The sequence below is a fragment of the Erpetoichthys calabaricus genome, chromosome 2 (assembly GCF_900747795.2).
Source record: "Erpetoichthys calabaricus chromosome 2, fErpCal1.3, whole genome shotgun sequence".
Taxonomy (NCBI): domain Eukaryota; kingdom Metazoa; phylum Chordata; class Cladistia; order Polypteriformes; family Polypteridae; genus Erpetoichthys; species Erpetoichthys calabaricus.
The window spans coordinates 297,289,747-297,309,525 of NC_041395.2; the positions used below are offsets into that span (position 1 = coordinate 297,289,747).

The window sequence follows — 19,779 nt, forward strand, 5'->3', positions numbered from 1 at the left end:
CACAAGCTTGGCTCTTCAGAATAAGCCACTATGTAATTGGAGACAGTATTTCTGTTACAGCTTTAGGTATCAAGGTCTAATTGTAAAACTCAAGAACAGCCTCATTCACTCATCTTCCATTTGATGTAATGTAACACTTTGGTCTACGCTATGCATACATTTTACTGATACCTGGAAATCACTGCAGGTTCCTTTGCATAACTTTAATGAAATATTCTGACTAATATTAGATCTGTTGAGCACCATGGTGGTGGTGCAGTGACCATTATCTAAAATCATCTGGAGTCCCGATTTTGAATCTCATTCATTGTAGACCAATGCTGGTCCATAGCAGACAATATAAAAACATCTCTAAGAAAATCTTATGGTACTTGAGTCACATAATCCACGTCAAGTCATCCAGTCATATGCTCACAATGGGTAAAACACATATATTTTTTTACTAAAATGTTGCTAAATAAATACTGTTTGAAAATCAGTGCAGTATATGCAGAGGAAATGCATTCACACAGGAAAGAGCTTGAGAACTGAAGACCCGCTTCTGCTTCTCGTTGACTGATTGATAGACAGATATACAGAAACTTTTTAATCCCAAAGAAAGTTGCTGGAGTCTTTTTGTCAAGTCAAAAGCTCAAATGTGTTTCTTATGCACTGCTCTGATCTTCTGGACATATTTATTTAACACTATTTGAGCAAATAATGCATGGGTTTTGTCCGTTGTGAGGACACAACTGATTTACTTGACTTGTGGATTATGTGACATGAGTAACCTGAGATTTGTTATGGATGTTTTTATATTGTTTGCCGGGGTACAGCTTTGGTCTCTGTCAACACCCATCCTATCAGATAGTTTGTCATTTCAGTTCTCCATAAAAAGAGAGATTCAAATTTTTTCCTCTGGCATCATTACAAGCCACAATGGGTAACATATAGGATTTTTTGGGTGGAGTATTACTTCAAACTGAAAAGATGCAAGTTCTTCAGTATTTCCTCTTTGTTTGGTCCCATAGTTCTTGTATTAGTCCAGTAGCTCTGCTGTAGTGCAGTTGTATCCTTCTTGTAAAGTGTACACTAAAATTCTACACAGTATTGTAGACATGGCCTCTCAATTGTGTTGAACAACATCTGGAATGTGTCTGTTCAGCTGGGTTTGCAGCAACCAGTTTAAAGAGACGGCGGGAAATTGCTATGTAGATGTAGCTGAGGAAATCACATCTGTCTGTTTATTTTACATTGTGGACGTCATCCATCCTGAAGGAGAAGCTCTGCTTACCTGCATTGGCACACACAACTCCAATACTGTGAAAGGGTGTCAGATTCTTGACCAGACAGAAGCAGGACTCTGTGACCACCGTAAGAGCAAAGGTTACAGTTGACCGTGAGCTTGTGCCCCTTCACAGCTATGTGATAAACAGGGTTGTTCTGTCTTAGACCCTAACTCTTCTCACATCTATTTGTCTTCTTTTACAACACTTTAAACATTTGTAATTCTTCTTTAACTGGTATTTAACAGTCTAAACCATCTAACAGTGTTGAATCAACTAGGATTGCCAAGTATTTCTTACAAGTAGTGCCTTCAAGGTCCAGATCTCCTCCCTACTCTAGTTATATTAAATATTTAACTTTGTGTACGTAACTGAAAAACCTTTTAAATATTTTAGTTGTAGGCACATTAACCCTTAACTACTTGCACCATTTCTCATCTCATAAGTACTTTTTGCACCAGTGTTAGAATGACTATTTATATGCACACTGTGAGGTTGTAATATAAAATATTGCAATAGTTTTAAACTGTACATGTCTTTAATGTAATTCAATACCACATTACTGACTAGTATAACACAGTCTAGGACTATCTGAAAATAAACCTGATCCACTTCTCCAGTGTTCGTCACCGGTCACACGTTCATCCACTTCAGGACTGGCACATGTATCACGTTTCACTTGAGTTGTTGAATGTTCTTTGCAGACAAAGTCATTGCAAGAAGAACATCTCGTGAATGTCATACACATGTAAGTACCCGCGTGGTGTACCAAATGCACCATATGAAACTTGCGACTGACCATCCACTCATAAAACCGGCTTAGGATACACTGGAGGGTAACCATCGTGACACTGTACTTGTAGTGAATCAAGCTGAGGATAGATAGCGTATGCTGCCGGTAGGTTCAAGTAAAAGGACGTTGGACAAAAATAACTGAGATTGGTGTACAAAATACACCAACACGAGAAGTTAAGGGTTAAGTACACTTCTACATGATAGATTAGAGGTGGGCAAAATCCTGAAGACAGAAGAAAGTTTAAAATTTTAAAGAAACTCTTTCTGTAAATACTGGTCATTCTAAATGTTGAGGTGAGCCTTAATCCTAACCAATTCTTTTGATGTCTGTTTGAAATTGTATTTCTATCCAATCACCCTGTGAACAACACTTCATTTAAATAATATAATACCAATTCAACAAAACTAGAAAGTAAATTAATGTGAAAGCTTTGATTAGTCTAAGAAGCAGAACTCACAGGTAGCCACTTCCCGATGTCTCCTGTATGCAGCCAACCATCCTCATCCAGAGCTTCTGAGGTTTTCTCTTCATCTTTCAGATAGCCAATGAACACGTTTTTGCCTTTAATGCAGACCTTTCAAAAAGAGAAACATAGGTTTACGCTTAGCATAGCATGTCTCAAAGACAGGACCAACACAAGATACATTACAAAAAATTCACATAATGATACAGACTTTCAAATATTTGTTGTTGTCTCTGATTACTGGGGTCAATATAACTAAACAGCCTGACACACACAAGAAATGCATCACCATTCATATTATTTTGATGAAGACCTAGAGTGAAGTTCAAAGTCACAATAGATGATCAGCACAGTACAAAAGACTAATTATTATATATATATATATATATATATATATATATATATATATATATATATATATATATATTGTTGTACATGGCTAGGGGTCAGACTTGGCTGGGATGCCTGGAGGGACCGAGAGGTGGCATATTTGTCCTCTGGGCCACGAGGGGGCAACCGCCCTGGAGCAGAAGAGGGCCACGGAAGGGGAGCAGGGAGGCTCAAGTCCGTGGAGGCCCGTATCCACCACCAGGGGGTGCTCCGAGCCTCATGGAGCCCGGGACTTATTTACTTCCGCCACACCCATGGAGGACGATCCTTCCAGGGTCACCCGGAGTGCTTCCGGGTGCTCTCCTGACGCTTCCGCCACACCAGGACGTGACGTCAGGTAGAGCACCTGGAGCTCATCCGGGTGAGGATAAGAGGGGCCACCTCCCTCCAATCACTGAGCTGGAGTCGGGAGCAGGAGCAGGACGAAGCTCCAGGAGAGAGAGAACAGGTGGCCCAGGGATGAGGAGAGAGAAGGGTGACTGGGGCTAGAGGCACTGTGAGTTGTGCAGGACTGTGTTGTGTTGTGGGAAAAGTAAAATAAAAAATCAAGATTTGGATAAAGATGTGGTTTCCGACTGGTAGTGTCCGGGCAAATATCACAATATATAATAATAATTATATATATATATATATATATATATATATATATATATATATATATATATATATATATACAGTGATCCCTCGCTATATCGCGCTTTGCCTTTCGCGGCTTCACTCTATCGCGGATTTTATATGTAAGCATATTTAAATATATATCGCAGATTTTTTGCTGGTTCGCGGATTTCTGAGGACAATGGGTCTTTTAATTTCTGGTACATGCTTCCTCAGTTGGTTTGCCCAGTTGATTTCATACAAGGGACGCTATTGGCAGATGGCTGAGAAGCTACCCAACTTACTTTCTCTCTCTCTCTCTTGCACTGACTTTCTCTGATCCTGACGTAGGGGGTGTGAGCAGGGGGGCTGTTCGCACACCTAGACGATACGGACGCTCGTCTAAAAATGCTGAAAGATTATCTTCACGTTGCTACCTTCTGTGTGCAGCTGCTTCCTGAAGCGACATGCTGCACGGTGCTTCGCATACTTAAAAGCTCAAAGGGCATGTATTGATTTTTCACTGTTTGTTTTTCTCTGTCTCTCTCTCTCTCTCTCTCTCTCTCTCTCTCTTTCTCTGCTCCTGACGGAGGGGGTGTGAGCTGCCGCCTTCAACAGCTTTGTACCGGCGGTGCTTCCCATACTTAAAAGCCAAACAGCCCTATTGATTTGTTTGCTTTCCTCTCTGTTTCCTTTGAAGAGGAAGATATGTTTGCATTCTTTTAATTGTGAGACAGAACTGTCATCTCTGTCTTGTCATGGAGCACAGTTTAAACTTTTGAAAAAGAGACAAATGTTTGTTTGCATTGTTTGAATAACGTTCCTGTCTCTCTACAACCTCCTGTGTTTCTGCGCAAATCTGTGACCCAAGCATGACAATATAAAAATAACCATATAAACATATGGTTTCTACTTCGCGGATTTTCTTATTTCGCGGGCGGCTCTGGAACGCAACCCCCGCGATGGAGGAGGGATTACTGTATATATATATATATATATATATATATATATATATATATATATATATATATATATATAATTATAAGACCATGAGACGAAATGTAAACCAGGGCCAATGCCAATTTCCAACACCAGAGAATCCGTCCTATCTCACATCTAAACTTTCATCTAAAGGGACACCAAAAATCGAAGTTGTAAAAAGTCTGTAGAAAAGATCTTTACTTAGAAAATCCTAACCAACAAAAAGCATATTAACACACAAAGATTTGTTATGATTTATTGACAAACTGGGAAAAGTATGGATCTGCAGTGCTGGTATTTAAAGTGACATGGCGATGATGTCATAACTTCTGGGAGGAACTCCTTAGCAACATGGCATCACGTCCAGGCAACTGAGACTCAAGATAGCAATTTACAACAGACGTAAAACAGTTATTCAAATAAAAATAAAAAGGACTTAAGAAAAGGACAGAAACTAATTTTGCCTATAATGAAACTTCCAAAATTTAGATAAATGAAAGTATAAACAGCAAAATAAAGATGGGACAATTTACAATGTAAGTATGTCATGATACAGAATTGTTATTATCACCAAATACTGTCTGCACACCTATACTCACAAACAGGATTGTAAATATTGACCAAGTGGCAAACTGTCAACTGATTTTTCACGATTCTACCCATGTGGGTATTGTCACCGTCTAGAAAGCTTCCTTTTTTTGGCTAAACATTTGCCTACTTCAGTCTAAATTCTGGTTCTGTTCTTGCCCAATATAATGACTTAAAATGCTCAACGTAACCAACTGATAATGCAAGAGTGCTCAAGCATCCTGCTCCGAGCCTCTCCCAGTTGACTGTAACTTTAATAATTAGTCAATTAAGTATAAGTGAGGGTTTGGACAATAAAGAAGGAGTGAAGGTGTTGTGACCTGCGGCCCCAGTCTGATTTCAAGCCTCTTTCTTACTTAAACGTTTCCTAATATTTTGTTGTAGCGCTTTGCTCTATGTAATAAATAAACAATTGATTTTGTTAAAGATGTCAAGAGTCTATTCTGAATTTAATTTTAATTTAAGTTAGCATTTTGTTCTCTGGTGTTAGCCTTTCATCCACTACCCAATGAGGTCCAGGAAAAACAAGGCCTGCTCAGATAGCTTTTAAAAAGTCTTTCATTCAAAGCTTAGGTCACAGTAAGACAAAGGCTACACTTAGTCAATTTTCTCTTCATCACGTATTCCAAAGGCTTGAATGTCAACAGAAGCCAGGGAAAGACCCACTGGCATGCTGCAGCCAGACAATATGAATTAAGCCACTCCATTGTGTCCTGAAAACAGGAAAAATTTCAGCAAACCGACTTGACACCTAAGTGAACATACTAGAGTAGGGACTATCATATCACACTGGTCCATCTGTGTGATCATTTCAGATCTGACACCCATACTGCTACTAAAAATGGTGGCAACCTCAATGCCTGGATCAATGAAAGCAGATTAGGGGACAGGCTCCATGCTGCTGCCCTTAGATCATGGTGACCTGTCAAATGCCTTCTCTTCACGTTTCCTGTATGACTGGACTCAATGGCAGACTATGCACAGCTGCTGTGTTTTGTGGACTGAATGAATGCTGGTGTGCAGGTGTTGCTTTGGCCTGCCTTCTCTCCTGACCATCACGCCATACAGCAGAGCTTCTCAAGTTCATTGCTGGGAACCCCATGTGGCTATCGATTTTTGTTCCAACTAGTTTCACAAATCAATGGGCCACTTTTACTTCAAACTAATCTTGTTTAATCAGCTGGCCTTTTTTCTAATCGTAATGTGTATTCAGTAAAGTACATTAAACATGAGAAGAAATTCAGAAATGTGTATTTTTGCCATGGTTTTAAATGCTTTACTTTATTTTACCTTTCTTCATTTTAAATCACCAGTTCCCCTAATTGCTTTCAAACACTGACCACAAATGACAAGCAGTGCAGACAAAGCTGCAAATGATACTAAATGCTTAAGTAGAGCGACTTAATCAGCATGATATTCATTTGGGTCCTAATTTGGCAAATAAAGTCAGTCATTCATCTTTCATCAAGGCTCAAGGGCTCACCAAAAATCAAAGCCAAAAAGTCAGAAGATGAAATCTTTTACCAGAAACACACACCAAACAATCATCTTAATCTCAGATAATACAGAAGGGTTTTATCTCTAATTGATCTTGTTTAACTAGCTGCTGTTTTTTTCTCTGTTTCTACATTCAGAAAGGCACATTGAGACTTTTACATTTACAAGGCGTTTAATGATACAGGTTAAATTCTGTTAGAACAAACTCAATTTTAACGAAATACTCCTTTTAACAATTTTTTTTGTTTTGGTCCTGGCTAATTTCCCATAGAACTAATGTTAAAAAGCTCATTACAGCAAAGTCAGTTTTATGTGCAAAATTCATTACAACAAAGTCTTTTTCCATCAAAAAAGTATCAAAACATATTCATTTCTTCAGGCCTTGGCCCAAAAATTGTGATTCAGAAGCTACACTGAAGAGCCAGCTGGATTGGAGGTTTATGTCATTTGATTTACTCGACATTTGTCACACTCTTGCAATGGAGCGGAGCTCAAGAAGTGTACTGCAGCAGACCGTAGACATTGTGGGTGGATCTGGGGGTTGGATAGCAGTCAAGCAAGTTCAGCTGAAGCTCTACTTGCAGAGCTCTGGAGGTCCATAGCTAAACTCGATCAGTGAATCAAGCACAATTGTTGCAGCCGGTGGAGCTGTGGTCAACATGTAATATTCCCACAGTGAATCAAGCATGACCATTAGAGTGCTGTTCCCTTCGGTGAATTACTTACACTCATCAGAGGGGTTTGGGGTTGCTGTTGTCAGTGGCCCACATGTTGAGATGACATAGGCAGTCACATGGAGTGCCATTTATGAATGTTAAGGGGTGCAAGTTCTGGACACTGTGCGGCGCCGTTTATATAACTCAAGTGGTGATCACTCTGGAAATTACATTTTATGTACACTGAGGGTGACCATTTTTTGTAACTAAGAGGGTGCATGCTCCAGACACCGAGGGGAACCCCTGACTCACCAACCCCCCAAATAGCTATTTACTTTTTAAAAAAAAAAAAACACTACTTGCTGCCACTGATATTGGCAAAAAAAAAAAGGTTGAGTTTCATATTTTGCAGTCAGCGTTGTCAGGTGTATGTACTGAAAGACCACCCTATGTGCAAAGTCTTTGTTACAACGATAACAAGTACCTGCAGATTTCACAGTATAATTTCCAGTATTTTATAGTGTCGGTTGTATGAGTTGAATGCGGAAAACTCACGCTATTGGTACAAGGGATCATGACGTGCTAACTCCCACCTGAGAGTGCAACCACAGAGCACACTGCCTTTTTTTTTTGTATGTGGGTGCGGCAATGTGCCGTATCAGCGTGTGCTCCTAACCCCCCCCCCTCTCTCTCGTGCCTACGTGACCACAACGTAATACCTGAAATATTCTGAAGCAACGTTTGCACTAATTTGTGTTTTTTGTATCTCACACCCTCATATACCTTTATTGTAAGAGCATCCCTTATCTACGATGGAGCGTTCGATCAGAAGAAAATATGAAGCTGGTTTTAAATTAAAAGTCATTGAAATAGCGAAAGAAACTGGCAACCGCGCTGCTGCAACAAAATTTGATGTGTCTGGGAAATTGGTGCGAGACTGGAGAAAGCAAGAAGATGTAAAAACAAAAAAATGTAAGTGTTGCATTATTGAACAGGCGTATAAGTCGGGGTCTGATTTTATGATCAATTTTTTTTAAGACCTGACTTATACGTGAGTATATACGGTATTATAAGCTTATAAGTTATACGTTTTATAAACATTTAGGTTATAAGTTTTGCTTTTTCAGTCCTGTGCACTTAATTCTAATGGAATTTGACCTGCATTTGTATTTTTGCTTTACATTCTGGACTCTCTTTTATTGTTTTCTTATTAAATTTAAATAACATTCCATACAAATAAGTCAAGTTTTACAAGGTTTGGTTCAAAACAAATCAACTCCCACCCTTGAGAAAGAAACCTAAGTATGTGAGAGGTTATAATGACAAGGATCCAGAACAAAGTCAGGAACAGCTTTTCATGCCAGCATGTCAGCATTCTCCCACTTGGCTGTGATGTCCCTTGGCTTCTCTCTGGCCTGAATATATATGTATACCTGATTATATATTGTATTATTGGGAATGAATGTTATCTTTTAAAGCAAGTTAAATACACATCTCTCTTCTTGTACCATATTTCTCTCTCTTGTAATTATTTCCACCATGGTTACAAAAAGGATGGTAATGGGTCAAGTCTGTTCTGCATCAAGAAACACATCCCAGGGGAAAAAGAGCACCCCCTGCTGGATACAAGGAGTCTCTCTTGCTGAGCAGTCTGGGAGTAGGGACGGCCCATCGCTCCGTGTGGGTGCCCGTCTAAACACTTTGCGGTGGCGGCACACAGGAGACGGAGCAAAGCTTGACATGACACCCCACTGAATGCCCAGGGACAGACAATGGGGACCCGGGTCGTGTTATTGTTGACTGGGTCTGTTGGAGGAGACGTCAGCCCTTAGAAAGGATACACTGTGGCTCGGGATTGTTTTTAAGGGACAGATTCTGCCTGGGGATTTTAACCTCATTTTAATGGATTATTTATTGTTCTGTTTGGGACATTTAAACCTCTACTTTTTTAGCACCTGTTTTTATAATGGATTATTAAATATAGGAGCACTGGACTTTTGGACATTTTGTTTTTCTGTAAATAAAAAGCACTTAAACACTTTGCACTAATCACTTGCTGACTGTGTGTATGTCCTGATTTGCCCGGCTAATCCTCGGGTATGTTATCGTCGGTTCTGGGTTCAAGTGGCTCTCAGAAGCAGCTTTGGAGTATGGAGACAACCCAGACCGTCTGTCCAACTTACCCCCATCCCTTACCTTAGAAATCAGTGAAACTGGGCCCTAAGGTTAAAATAAGTCTCACCTCAGGTCCCTAATGTTAAAACACTGCTTTGAACCCTTGCCCTTTTATGTCTTACCCTTATCCAAATCCTAATCTTAAAGTCAGTAGACATAAAGCCCTAATCTTAATTAGTTTATAAAGCCCTGAGGCTAAAAATTGTCTTTAGGGCACTTATTTTAACCATTATTTATTTGCTTTTTTCAATGTTTTATAGTGCCTTATTTACTGCGGTGGGCTGGGGCCCTGCCTGGGGTTTGTTTCCTGCCTTGCACCCTGTGTTGGCTGGGATTGGCTCCAGCAGACCCCAGTGACCCTGTAGTTAGGATATAGTGGGTTGGATAATGGATGGATGGATAATGCCTTATTTAAACTACTTTTAAACACTCAATAACCCTTTTTTTAAAGTTCACGTTTAGTATTATTTTAATCATTTATTTCACGTTTTAGGCAGTTCTTAGTTTGACCAGTAGGGGGCACTCTATTTGAACCCTCTATTTTAATTTAATATTGTACTGCAAAAATGATGAAATTTTATAAATTTATATAGATATTGATAAGTGAACAATATTTAAATAGTGGGAAGGGGGTTTTAGAGTGTTTTTATTTATTTAATTGTAGAGGATGCATGTACCTTTAAGTAAAACGTTATTTTGTGGGATCTGTGTACCAGTGCAAATTGCCTTTGGGCTTCTCTCCCCAACCCTAAATCCAACTTTAAAAAACAACACGTTATTCTCATGTAACATACTATGAGAAGTCAAGCAAAATGACGCCTTTTATTGGCTAACTAAAAAGATTACAAAATGCAGACTTTCCAGGCAACTCAGGCCCCTTCTTCAGGCAAGATGTAATGCAGGGGTCTCCAGCCTTTTTTCCCCTGAGAGCTACTTTTACAAAATGAAAATGGCTGAGAGCTACTCATGTTATCTAACGTTTATTCTCATAGCTTATTCTACCCAAACAAACTGAATAAGCTTGTTTTGCCTGAACATTTACAAAATGTTGGTGTCCACAACTCACGTTTTGCATTAAAACATCACAAAAAATATCTAGTTTACCTGCAAGTGCATTTTGTATGTCTGTATGCATTTTCTAGTGTATCTCACAGTGTTGAATTAAAACATAAATGCTGTCAAAACAAAACAATGCAATTCCAAATACACAGATATGACTTCTTCATTTGTCATTTTGTTCCATGTCACTGTGTCACTTTATTTACATGTCTAGTTGCACGTGTGATGTGCTTTTTAGTTAGTGGGATGACTGGCACTGCATGGAGTCAACAAGAGAGATGTATGGTGGAGTGGAGCCACTTAGGTTCACTCTTATGGAGTCATTTAAATGTCAGTCTTGTTCTGAACTTTGATTCCATGACATTCATGTCAGACTCACAGAGGTATGGAGACCCAAACAAAGCAGACATTTTCAGAGCTGCTTGGTGAAGATTCTTATAGTTATCTGGCTCTACTAAGCTCCAGAATTGCTGAGAATGCTGTTGAGACTTTAACTGCACATTATTTTGAAGGTTTTTTTATATATAATATATAAAATCCAATGTCTGTCTGTCTGTCTGTATGAATGTCCGCTTTTCACGAGAGAACTACTTAACGGATTTAGATAATTTTTTTTTCTATAATTTGCTTGAACATTCCAGTTGATTTTGCGACTTCTCTCATTTCGCTATGTTTCATAGTTCACAGTACCAATTTATTTTTATTTTTGCGCAAATCTGAGAAACACGCAGCGGACCGAGGAGAGAGGCCTTCCTCACTCACTCGCCAGCTTTGGGCCATGTTCCTTAACTCCGCTTAGCTAGCGAATGAGAGAACAATAGAATTCAACTTTGTTTGATATTTAAAATAAAGCGTTACTTAGGTCTTGATGAGTTTGAGTCCGAATATTCTCTTAAGTGTATGCCACATTGAAAAGATAGATTGCAATTCAGATTGTGGATTGTGATATGATTTTTTGGAAAGATTGCCCACCCCTAATTTGACTAATCAGGTTTTCAAATTTATGCAGGATTCATTAACCCTTTGGCGAGCTACTTGGAAAGGGGTTGCGAGCTACTGGTAGCTCGTGAGCGACGTGTTGGAGACCCCTTATGTAATATAATATAATGATTACAAACTGCCTGAACAAGGGGCCTGAGTTGCCTCGAAAGCTTGCATATTGTAATCTTTTTATTGAGCCAATAAAAGATGTCATTTTGCTTTACTTTTCATTGCATTCATAATGGCTAACACAGTACAACACCCTTCTACTACAGCCATGTAACATGCATAAACGCTTGGTACACTATAATAAAAGTTTACTGCATATAGTTTTGCAGTTTCTATATTGACCCCAAAACACAAAAACAAGGAAATAGCAGCTTGCTAAAATAGAGCTAGGAGTCCAGTTAAAAACAGAAAAAAACCTGCAGCTACAGTGGGACTGAGTTTGAGGCCCACTCCAGAGATCATTGTTGAAATGCTCTGGATTGCAAGACCCTCTGCCTGCTAGTGGCCAGCAGCTTCCTTGGACTCGGTACAGAAATGGGAAGATGTGGCACAGTTGCTGATTTAGAGGCATATTGTGCATCAGTGAGTGATACCATCAGTATCTATGACATCACGATCAACGATCAACTAAATGCATGCATTCTACAGACTAAAAAAAAGAGCAGATAACACATATTCCAGAATTAAAATAAATTAATTTCAATTGATGCGATATTAAAGCAAAACATACAGTACCTCTCCTTCTCCATTTGAAGCAAAATAGTTCATCTCTTCCACATCAACTAGCTTTACAATGTTGCATGAGATTGGAACCCCAACATGCCCTAGAATAAGGGGCAAGAACCAGAAATGAGAAGAAGACCACAGACCTTGTAATCACATTTGTGAGATACTCTTCATTTATCTTTATTCGGACTTGCCCACCCAAATTTTTGTAAAGGGGAGTCAGTGCCTGCAAATTACAGATACAACAGAGGAGGAGCCACTCCTAAATGAAAAAAAAAAACACTTGCGTGGGTACATTTGTAGATGAGTAGACGCAGCTACTCACAGCTCTAGGACACTTCATTCATCTCTCATCTCTGCCACTTTTTGTGTGCTGTTTTCACTTTTCATTGTGTTTCTTGGGGGGTTTTTTCCACATATTTTGGTTTACAATCCACATTCCAAACATACGCATGATGGGTTAACTGGTGATTATAAATTGGCAATTGTGTGAGTATTTCCCATGATGCACTGGCTCCCTATTGGCTCTGGCTAGAATGGCCTGGGGCAACTGCATTCCCAAACTGGAACAAATACCATTTGAAATATAAGGATGCATGGAATTTTTGGGATTAATGTCTAAAACTGCATCTTAAAATATCCTATTAAAATGTCTTATAATTTGTTAGATACCTTTTCTTGTCATTTCAGATCATAAAAATGAGTTTTCTTAACTTTTTTAGTTTGAAGAATGCCTTTTGTTCACCAAAGAACTTCTCTAGTTCAGCCTTACTTCATATAAACAGTGGGCCAATTTTTATTTTTTGGTTTTTAGTGATGATTGACTATTTGCACAAACGCCTCCCTATACCTATTTAGGCAGGGCAGGCATATCTGGTCCCGGAGAGCTGCAGTGTTCTTGTGGCCTTAGGCTTTTTAGCTATGCATTTTCTGAACTTGCTTTGCTCCATTAAAGAGTTACAGGACATCAGAGTCTGTCCTAACAGCATCAGCGCTGGATGGGACATCACTTATGTCAGGTCAGTGTACAATGAGCCTTTTTTGTGGATGTTGGAGGTGAATGTAGCTGAAAGAGAACACAAAAAAAAAAAAAAACAAATGGAAAGAAGGTGCAGATTTCACAGAGTGTGGATCAGTCCCAAAGGTATCACGTCCTAGTGAGCTGAATGACTTTCGGCCTGTTGCTCTGACATCACATGTGATGAAGACCATGGAGAGGCTGCTGCTTCACCACCTTAGGCCACAGGTTCAACATGCCCTTGACCCTCTGCAGTTTGCATATCAGGAGAAGGTGGGAGCAGAAGATGCCATCATCTATATGCTACATCGATCCCTCTCTCACTTGGACAGAGGCAGTGGTGCTGTAAGAATTATGTTTCTAGACTTCTCTAGCGCCTTCAACACAATCCAACCTCTGCTCCTTAGGGACAAGCTGACAGAGATGGGATTAGATTCATACCTAGTGGCATGGATCGTGGACTATTTTAAAGACAGACCTCAGTATGTGCGTCTTGGGAACTGCACGTCTGACATTGTGGTCAGCAACACAGGAGCGCCACAAGGGACTGTACTTTCTCCGGTCCTGTTCAGCCTATATACATCGGACTTCCAATACAACTCGGAGTCCTGCCATGTGCAAAAGTTCGCTGATGACACTGCTATCGTGGGCTGTATCAGGAATGGGCTGGAGAAGGAGTATAGGGACCTAATCAATGACTTTGTTAAATGGTCCGACTCAAACCACCTACACCTGAACACCAGCAAAACCAAGGAGCTGGTGGTGGATTTTAGGAGGCCCAGACCCCTCATAGACCCAGTGATCATCAAAGGTGACTGTGTGCAGATGGTGCAGACCTATAAATATCTGGGAGTGCAGCTGGATGATAAATTAGACTGGACTGCCAATACTGATGCGCTGTGCAAGAAAGGACAAAGCCGGTTATACTTCCTTAGAAGGCTGGCTTCCTTCAACATCTGCAATAAGATGCTGCAGATGTTCTATCAAACAGTTGTGGCGAGCGCCCTCTTCTACGCAGTGGTGTGCTGGGGAGGCAGCATTAAGAGGAAAGACGCCTCACGTCTGGACAAACTGGTGAGGAAGGCAGGCTCTATTGTTGGCATGGAGCTGGACAGTTTAACATCTGTGGCAGAGCGAAGGGCGCTCAGCAGGTTCCTATCAATTATGGAGAATCCACTGCATCCACTAAATAATGTCATCTCCAGACAGAAGAGCAGCTTCAGTGACAGACTGCTGTCACTGTCCTGCTCCACAGACAGATTGAGGAGATCGTTCCTCCCCCAAACTATGCGACTCTTTAATTCCACCAGGGGGGGTAAACGTTAATATTTAACATTATACATAGTTATTGTCTGTTTTTTCACCTGCATTATTATCATTCTTTAATTTAATATTATTTATTGTATCAGTATGCTGCTGCTGAAGAATGTGAATTTCCCATTGGGATTAATAAAGTATCTATCTATCTATCTATCTATCTATCTATCTATCTATCTATCTATCTATCTATCTATCTATCTATCTATCTATCTATCTATCTATCTATCTATCAGTGTCCCCATCACGAGTGGTTCTATGAGCTTCTCCTCATACTGAAAAGCAAATGTAAAATTTGAAAAGTGGATGGATGGAAAGTAAATTAGATTTTACATAGTGTTATTTAGTACCTGGGCACCACAACACACATAATTTCATATGATTTAATAATGGCTTACCGGATGGCTATATGAGGGTTTGTTTACAAGGTATCATGGTCCTAGGAGCATCACTACACAAGCAGCATGGGAACATAGGAAAGGACGAACTTGTGTTAGCTAATGTGTGCCTTCTATTAAGTAAAAGTTCTGTGTTTTAATACATTCTTGTTTATCATGGTGCTGGAGAGTGGTGACATGTTGCATGTTACTTCGACACAGACAAGTAAGGAGCTGCTTGTAAAATTTGGAAAACTGCAGCAGAAAATTCTCAAAACAAAAACAACAAATAAAAATAGAACACACACAACATACATTTTCTAATAGGTAGCCAATGTGACAGTGTGGGTGGATCAATCTGAAATTATACATAAAAGTAATTACCAGCTGTCCAATCTCCTGCCATTGTAAAAGTACAACCAGCAGTGCATTCGGTCTGGCCATATGCCTCAAAAATCTGCAGAGAAAATCAAATAAAACATATTAACATCACCGGGGGTATCTGTGTAAATGATAAAAAAAAAACAAAATCTGCAAAGTCAAATGTATTAATTATTAGTTATTCATATGAACCCAAATCTAGTACAATCTACAATCAATTAATTGTTTATCAGAAATGAACAAACTAATTTGCTCTGCGAGGTTCATCGACTAAAGAATCCATTTGCTTCTGTGGAGTTTACTTATAGGTCTTACGATGAAGCAGGCCAGGATGAACTAAATACAAATGAGATGCCAAAGTCAAAGTCAAAAAGCAAAGCTAAAGGTGCTAACACTAAAGTCTTCTTGGTAACATCTTTTAGCTACCTTGACTGCTAATAGGAAAAGTGGCCATTTTTTTACCTAACCTGACCCTGATTTCCTTGCTGAATTTGCCATCATGGTATATCCTGACGCCGAGATACTTAAACAAGAATGTTTGTTCCACAACGGTGTATGCCAGGTTTTTCTTCTTGTCAACTCTAATGGTCTTCATTTCTATCTTATTTACTTCAAGAGAATAATCTCTTGACACTGCAAAAACTTTGTGTAGTAGCTGTTGGAATATTTCAGGTTTATGTTGAAATGAGAACTGTATCTTCTTCATAACATACAGTTGGTTATTGATATTCCGACAATTTATCAGGAAAGCAACCCACGATACATCATCCGTAGAATTTCTCAGTGTTTCCTCATTGTACAAACTGAGGCAAACTGGCGAATTCAGCCAACCTTAACAGACTCTTTTCTTAACTGGGAAGACTGGTGCAAAGAACACCTTTACTCACACCCAATTGACTTAACACATTTGATAACTTACAAGGATTTGTCGAGTCAAAGGCCTGCTTGTAATCAACGAACGCTTGTGTTTCAATGCGTTTTCTATTATCATTCAGAACACTTGGTCTCTGGTGCCAAATCACTGTCTGAAGTCCTTCTCTGTTTCTCTTGATTCGTTTTCTGCAGATGATGCGGTGAGCTTGAGGAGGACTCAGAAGAGTACCTCACTGGAATGGCTCATCACTAATACTGTGATGATTCTGATTCTCTCATCAGATTGGATGGCTACTGTAGAAATCCCAGCCAGATGGCCGAGGTCTCCAGGACTGTGACTTTCTCTTTAACAGTTTTAATCTCCTCCGATGTCAACTGTTCATCAATTAATTAATGGACAGATATTGTTGGTTTCTGTTTATGCTCAATCAGTGTCTACCGTGTTCTCTGTGTGTTTTAACAAATCTGCATTTACAGTATATGTGTACTAGTTCTGTATTTAATCCATCCATCCATTATCCAACCCGCTATATCCCAACGCAGGGTCTGCTGGAGCCAATCCCAGCCAACACAGGGTGCAAGGCAGGAACAAACCCCAGGCAGGGCACCAGCCCACCACAGGGCACACACACCAACCCACACTAGGGACAATTTAGGATCGCCAATGCACCTAACCTGCCTGTCTTTGGACTGTGAGAGGAAACCCACGCAGACACGGGGAGTACACGCAAACTCTACGCAGGGAGGACCCACGGCGCCACCGTGCCACCCTCTGTATTTAATAGTAAAAACTATACTTGTATTTTAACTGAGAATTGTTTGCAGCGGTCTGTGTTTGCACTTGGTGCAGAGCGCTATACAAAAAATAAGTTGTACTGTATTGTATTGTGTATTGCATTGTGATCTACACAGCCTGTTGCTGTTGATTTTTTGTGGGGGGAATCAGAATGGAGCCATTCTTCTGGTCACTGCTGGATTTTGTTACAGAGGTTTGTAAAAAGACATATTTGTACTCACTGTTGGCGTTAATCAGCTCAGCAGAACGGTTATGAACGCCTGTGCTTTCCTGCTTAGTAGAAACTCGATAGCATTATGAACTTCACTTTCTAGTATTTTGGGCTCAATTTAATTTTGAATTTATAAGAAGTTAAAATGTGTGATCATTATGGTACAGCCCACTTGCATAGTTACTTATTATTGTCCTCCAAGTTGTTTAAAAGTTTGCCGTCACTGTCTTCAAGGAGTCTTTGCCTTGGTTTAAAGCCATAGCATGGCTTCTTGATGACATCATAATCCTTTCAAGAGTTTTTATTTAGCAGTCTGTGACACCCCGGGTAAGGACCCAGTTGTGTAACTCCTGACCTGGGGTGTCAGTAGACGAGTCCGAGCAGACAAAGGATGGAGTAAGAGAGACTAAGAGTAAAAAAAAAATATTCAAAATCAGGAATCTGTTTTATTCCAGCAATGCCCATACTATTTTTACTAAGAAATGTCTTGCAAAAAAAAAATATTTACAAAGTCCAATGCAAAGACACTTCCCAAAAGAAAAATCAGTGCAGGTGTTGTAATATTTACAGTGGCTTCCAAATCAAAAGTGAAGAAAAGATCAAAACAGAAAAAAAAACTCTTTCACCTCCTTCATCCAACTACAAAACTGATCACGAAGGACAGGCAAAAATAAATAAATAAATAATCAAAACAAAATGAATAAATTAAGCACCTACTATATACACAAAGCACAGTATCGCTCTCCACTACTCAACTACTCAACTAAATAAATCCGTAGCACAGATCTACACTACAGCTTGAAGACCTGGTCAAAAGACGACCTGTGACGTTCTATATCCCGAGCCCTTTTGACCATCCAATCCGCCTTTACGTTTTCCGCGGAGTTCCAGTAATCAGACACGTCGGGACGTGCACCATTCCTCAGCACCTGCTCAGGTACAGTGCAGCCTATTTAAATATTCTCTCTCCCACGCGCGCGCGCGTACCCGTCTGTCTTGTTGACCTGTGGGCTTTCCGTTCAAACTCTGTTAAGTAAGTACTTTACTTTCTCCTGCGCTCACTCCATATACTTTGCCACACATGTGAATTCCCTTTTTTTGGCCGGACACTTTAAAACAAACGTTTCAATCCTTCAGACCAGTCCTCTGATGTTAAATATACTACTTTCGCCCTCTGTCCTCCAGCGGTCACAGAAGCGCGCCTCAGCACTTTGCAGTCAGAAACCGTTAGCGCGCTCGAAAAACGGCCTCAGGCGCCTCAGGCCTCCCGGCAGGCGCTAAAACTTTGTACCGCTGCTGTGTTAATCTGCGTAGGGGCGCTAAAACAGGTAAACAAACTTAATTTTTTTACTTTTTTCTTTCCAAGTGTCTGTGATTAGCCGATCGGTTACCTCTTTATTTACTGTTGTTCCGACCATGTGTCTTTGTCTTTGTGCACTTGACTTTACACAATACACTTTATTGTTATTATTAAAATTCTTCTATGCATGGCTGTGCTTTTGCCAGTTTCTCCTTTTATTATTCACATCTGTATGTTTTGTTTTGTAATTATTACATTCAAGTGTAATAATAAGGCACTACTCACAATACTGCTTATGATAAAAACTTTCAATTATTTAATGGAATAGAGCAGATGGGGCTTTCACGGTATTAAAAAAATATGTGAAATAGTTGGCACCATCTGTGACAGTAAAAAGGCTACATTTTATGAGTGCATGCAATACTTTACAGTACCTGGCATCCTAGAGCAGCTCTGAGGAAGCTGAGAACTGGCGGAGAGATTGGAGCTGCCCCAGTGACCATCACTCGAACACGTCCACCCATGGTGAGCTGCAGAAAGAAAAAATAAAATGAAAGGTAACATCTCACTTCAAATTAGCTGAAGAAGAAAAAAATAAACAAGTAGTGCATCTTCAGTTTTAAAGTGGGATTCTTTGTTTGTCTGTTAACTAAAGAGGCCATAAAAGGCTTTCACTGCCAGGTAGAAGTTTCAATAAGACCTAAGAAGTCAAATCAAGGAAGTCTTGAAGTCCGTTTGTAATCCATAAAAGACATACTGTACTGTATATACTTACTAGCTGTGTAACCCGGCTTTGCACGTGAAATTTTCAAAAACATTGTGCTTTGGTTATAGTGGGTGATCCGGCCTGCAGGATCCTTATTGTTGAGGACCCGAGTTACTGGACTATGCCAAGTGGACGCCCTCGTAACACCTGGCTGCGGCAGATAGAGGGTCATTTACGAAGGTGGTACTGGACCACATGTCAGTGTGGGGGGTTGCCAAGCATGATCCCGAGCTGTTTCATCGTGTGGTGGGTGCAGCAACGTGCTGTACCAGTGCATGCTCCCCAATCTGACCTGACCTGTCTACTATTATTAGTTCAATGGGGCTCCTAAATATGTTAAATACAATTCACTAAATCATTTGTACCGCAGATTAATTCCTGCCTCTTCTATTGACTGGCCTTGACTTTTGTTGATGTCCACTGGAAAACACAGCCTTACAGGAAACTGTATTATTTTTAATTGAAACAGGTAAGAATAGTGGAAATTTTGGGTATAAATATAGCCCTTCCTGAAAAAAAGGTAAATTCAATTAGATTTGAATGTAATGCTTTGATCTGTA

At 39.9% G+C, this 19,779-nt stretch overlaps 1 protein-coding gene across 1 annotated transcript in view; it reads right to left on the bottom strand.

The window, feature by feature from the left end:
* The window catches only part of acsl5 (acyl-CoA synthetase long chain family member 5), a 94,536-nt gene that overhangs the window by 9,422 nt on the left and 65,335 nt on the right, over positions 1-19,779 (bottom strand). Inside the window, exons 14-17 of the mRNA XM_051922175.1 lie at positions 18,888-18,983; positions 15,277-15,349; positions 12,190-12,278; positions 2,519-2,635 (exon numbers count right to left, since the gene is read on the bottom strand). Of these exons, the coding sequence (XP_051778135.1) occupies positions 2,519-2,635; positions 12,190-12,278; positions 15,277-15,349; positions 18,888-18,983 (375 nt within the window). The remainder of the gene's footprint in view (positions 1-2,518; positions 2,636-12,189; positions 12,279-15,276; positions 15,350-18,887; positions 18,984-19,779) is intronic.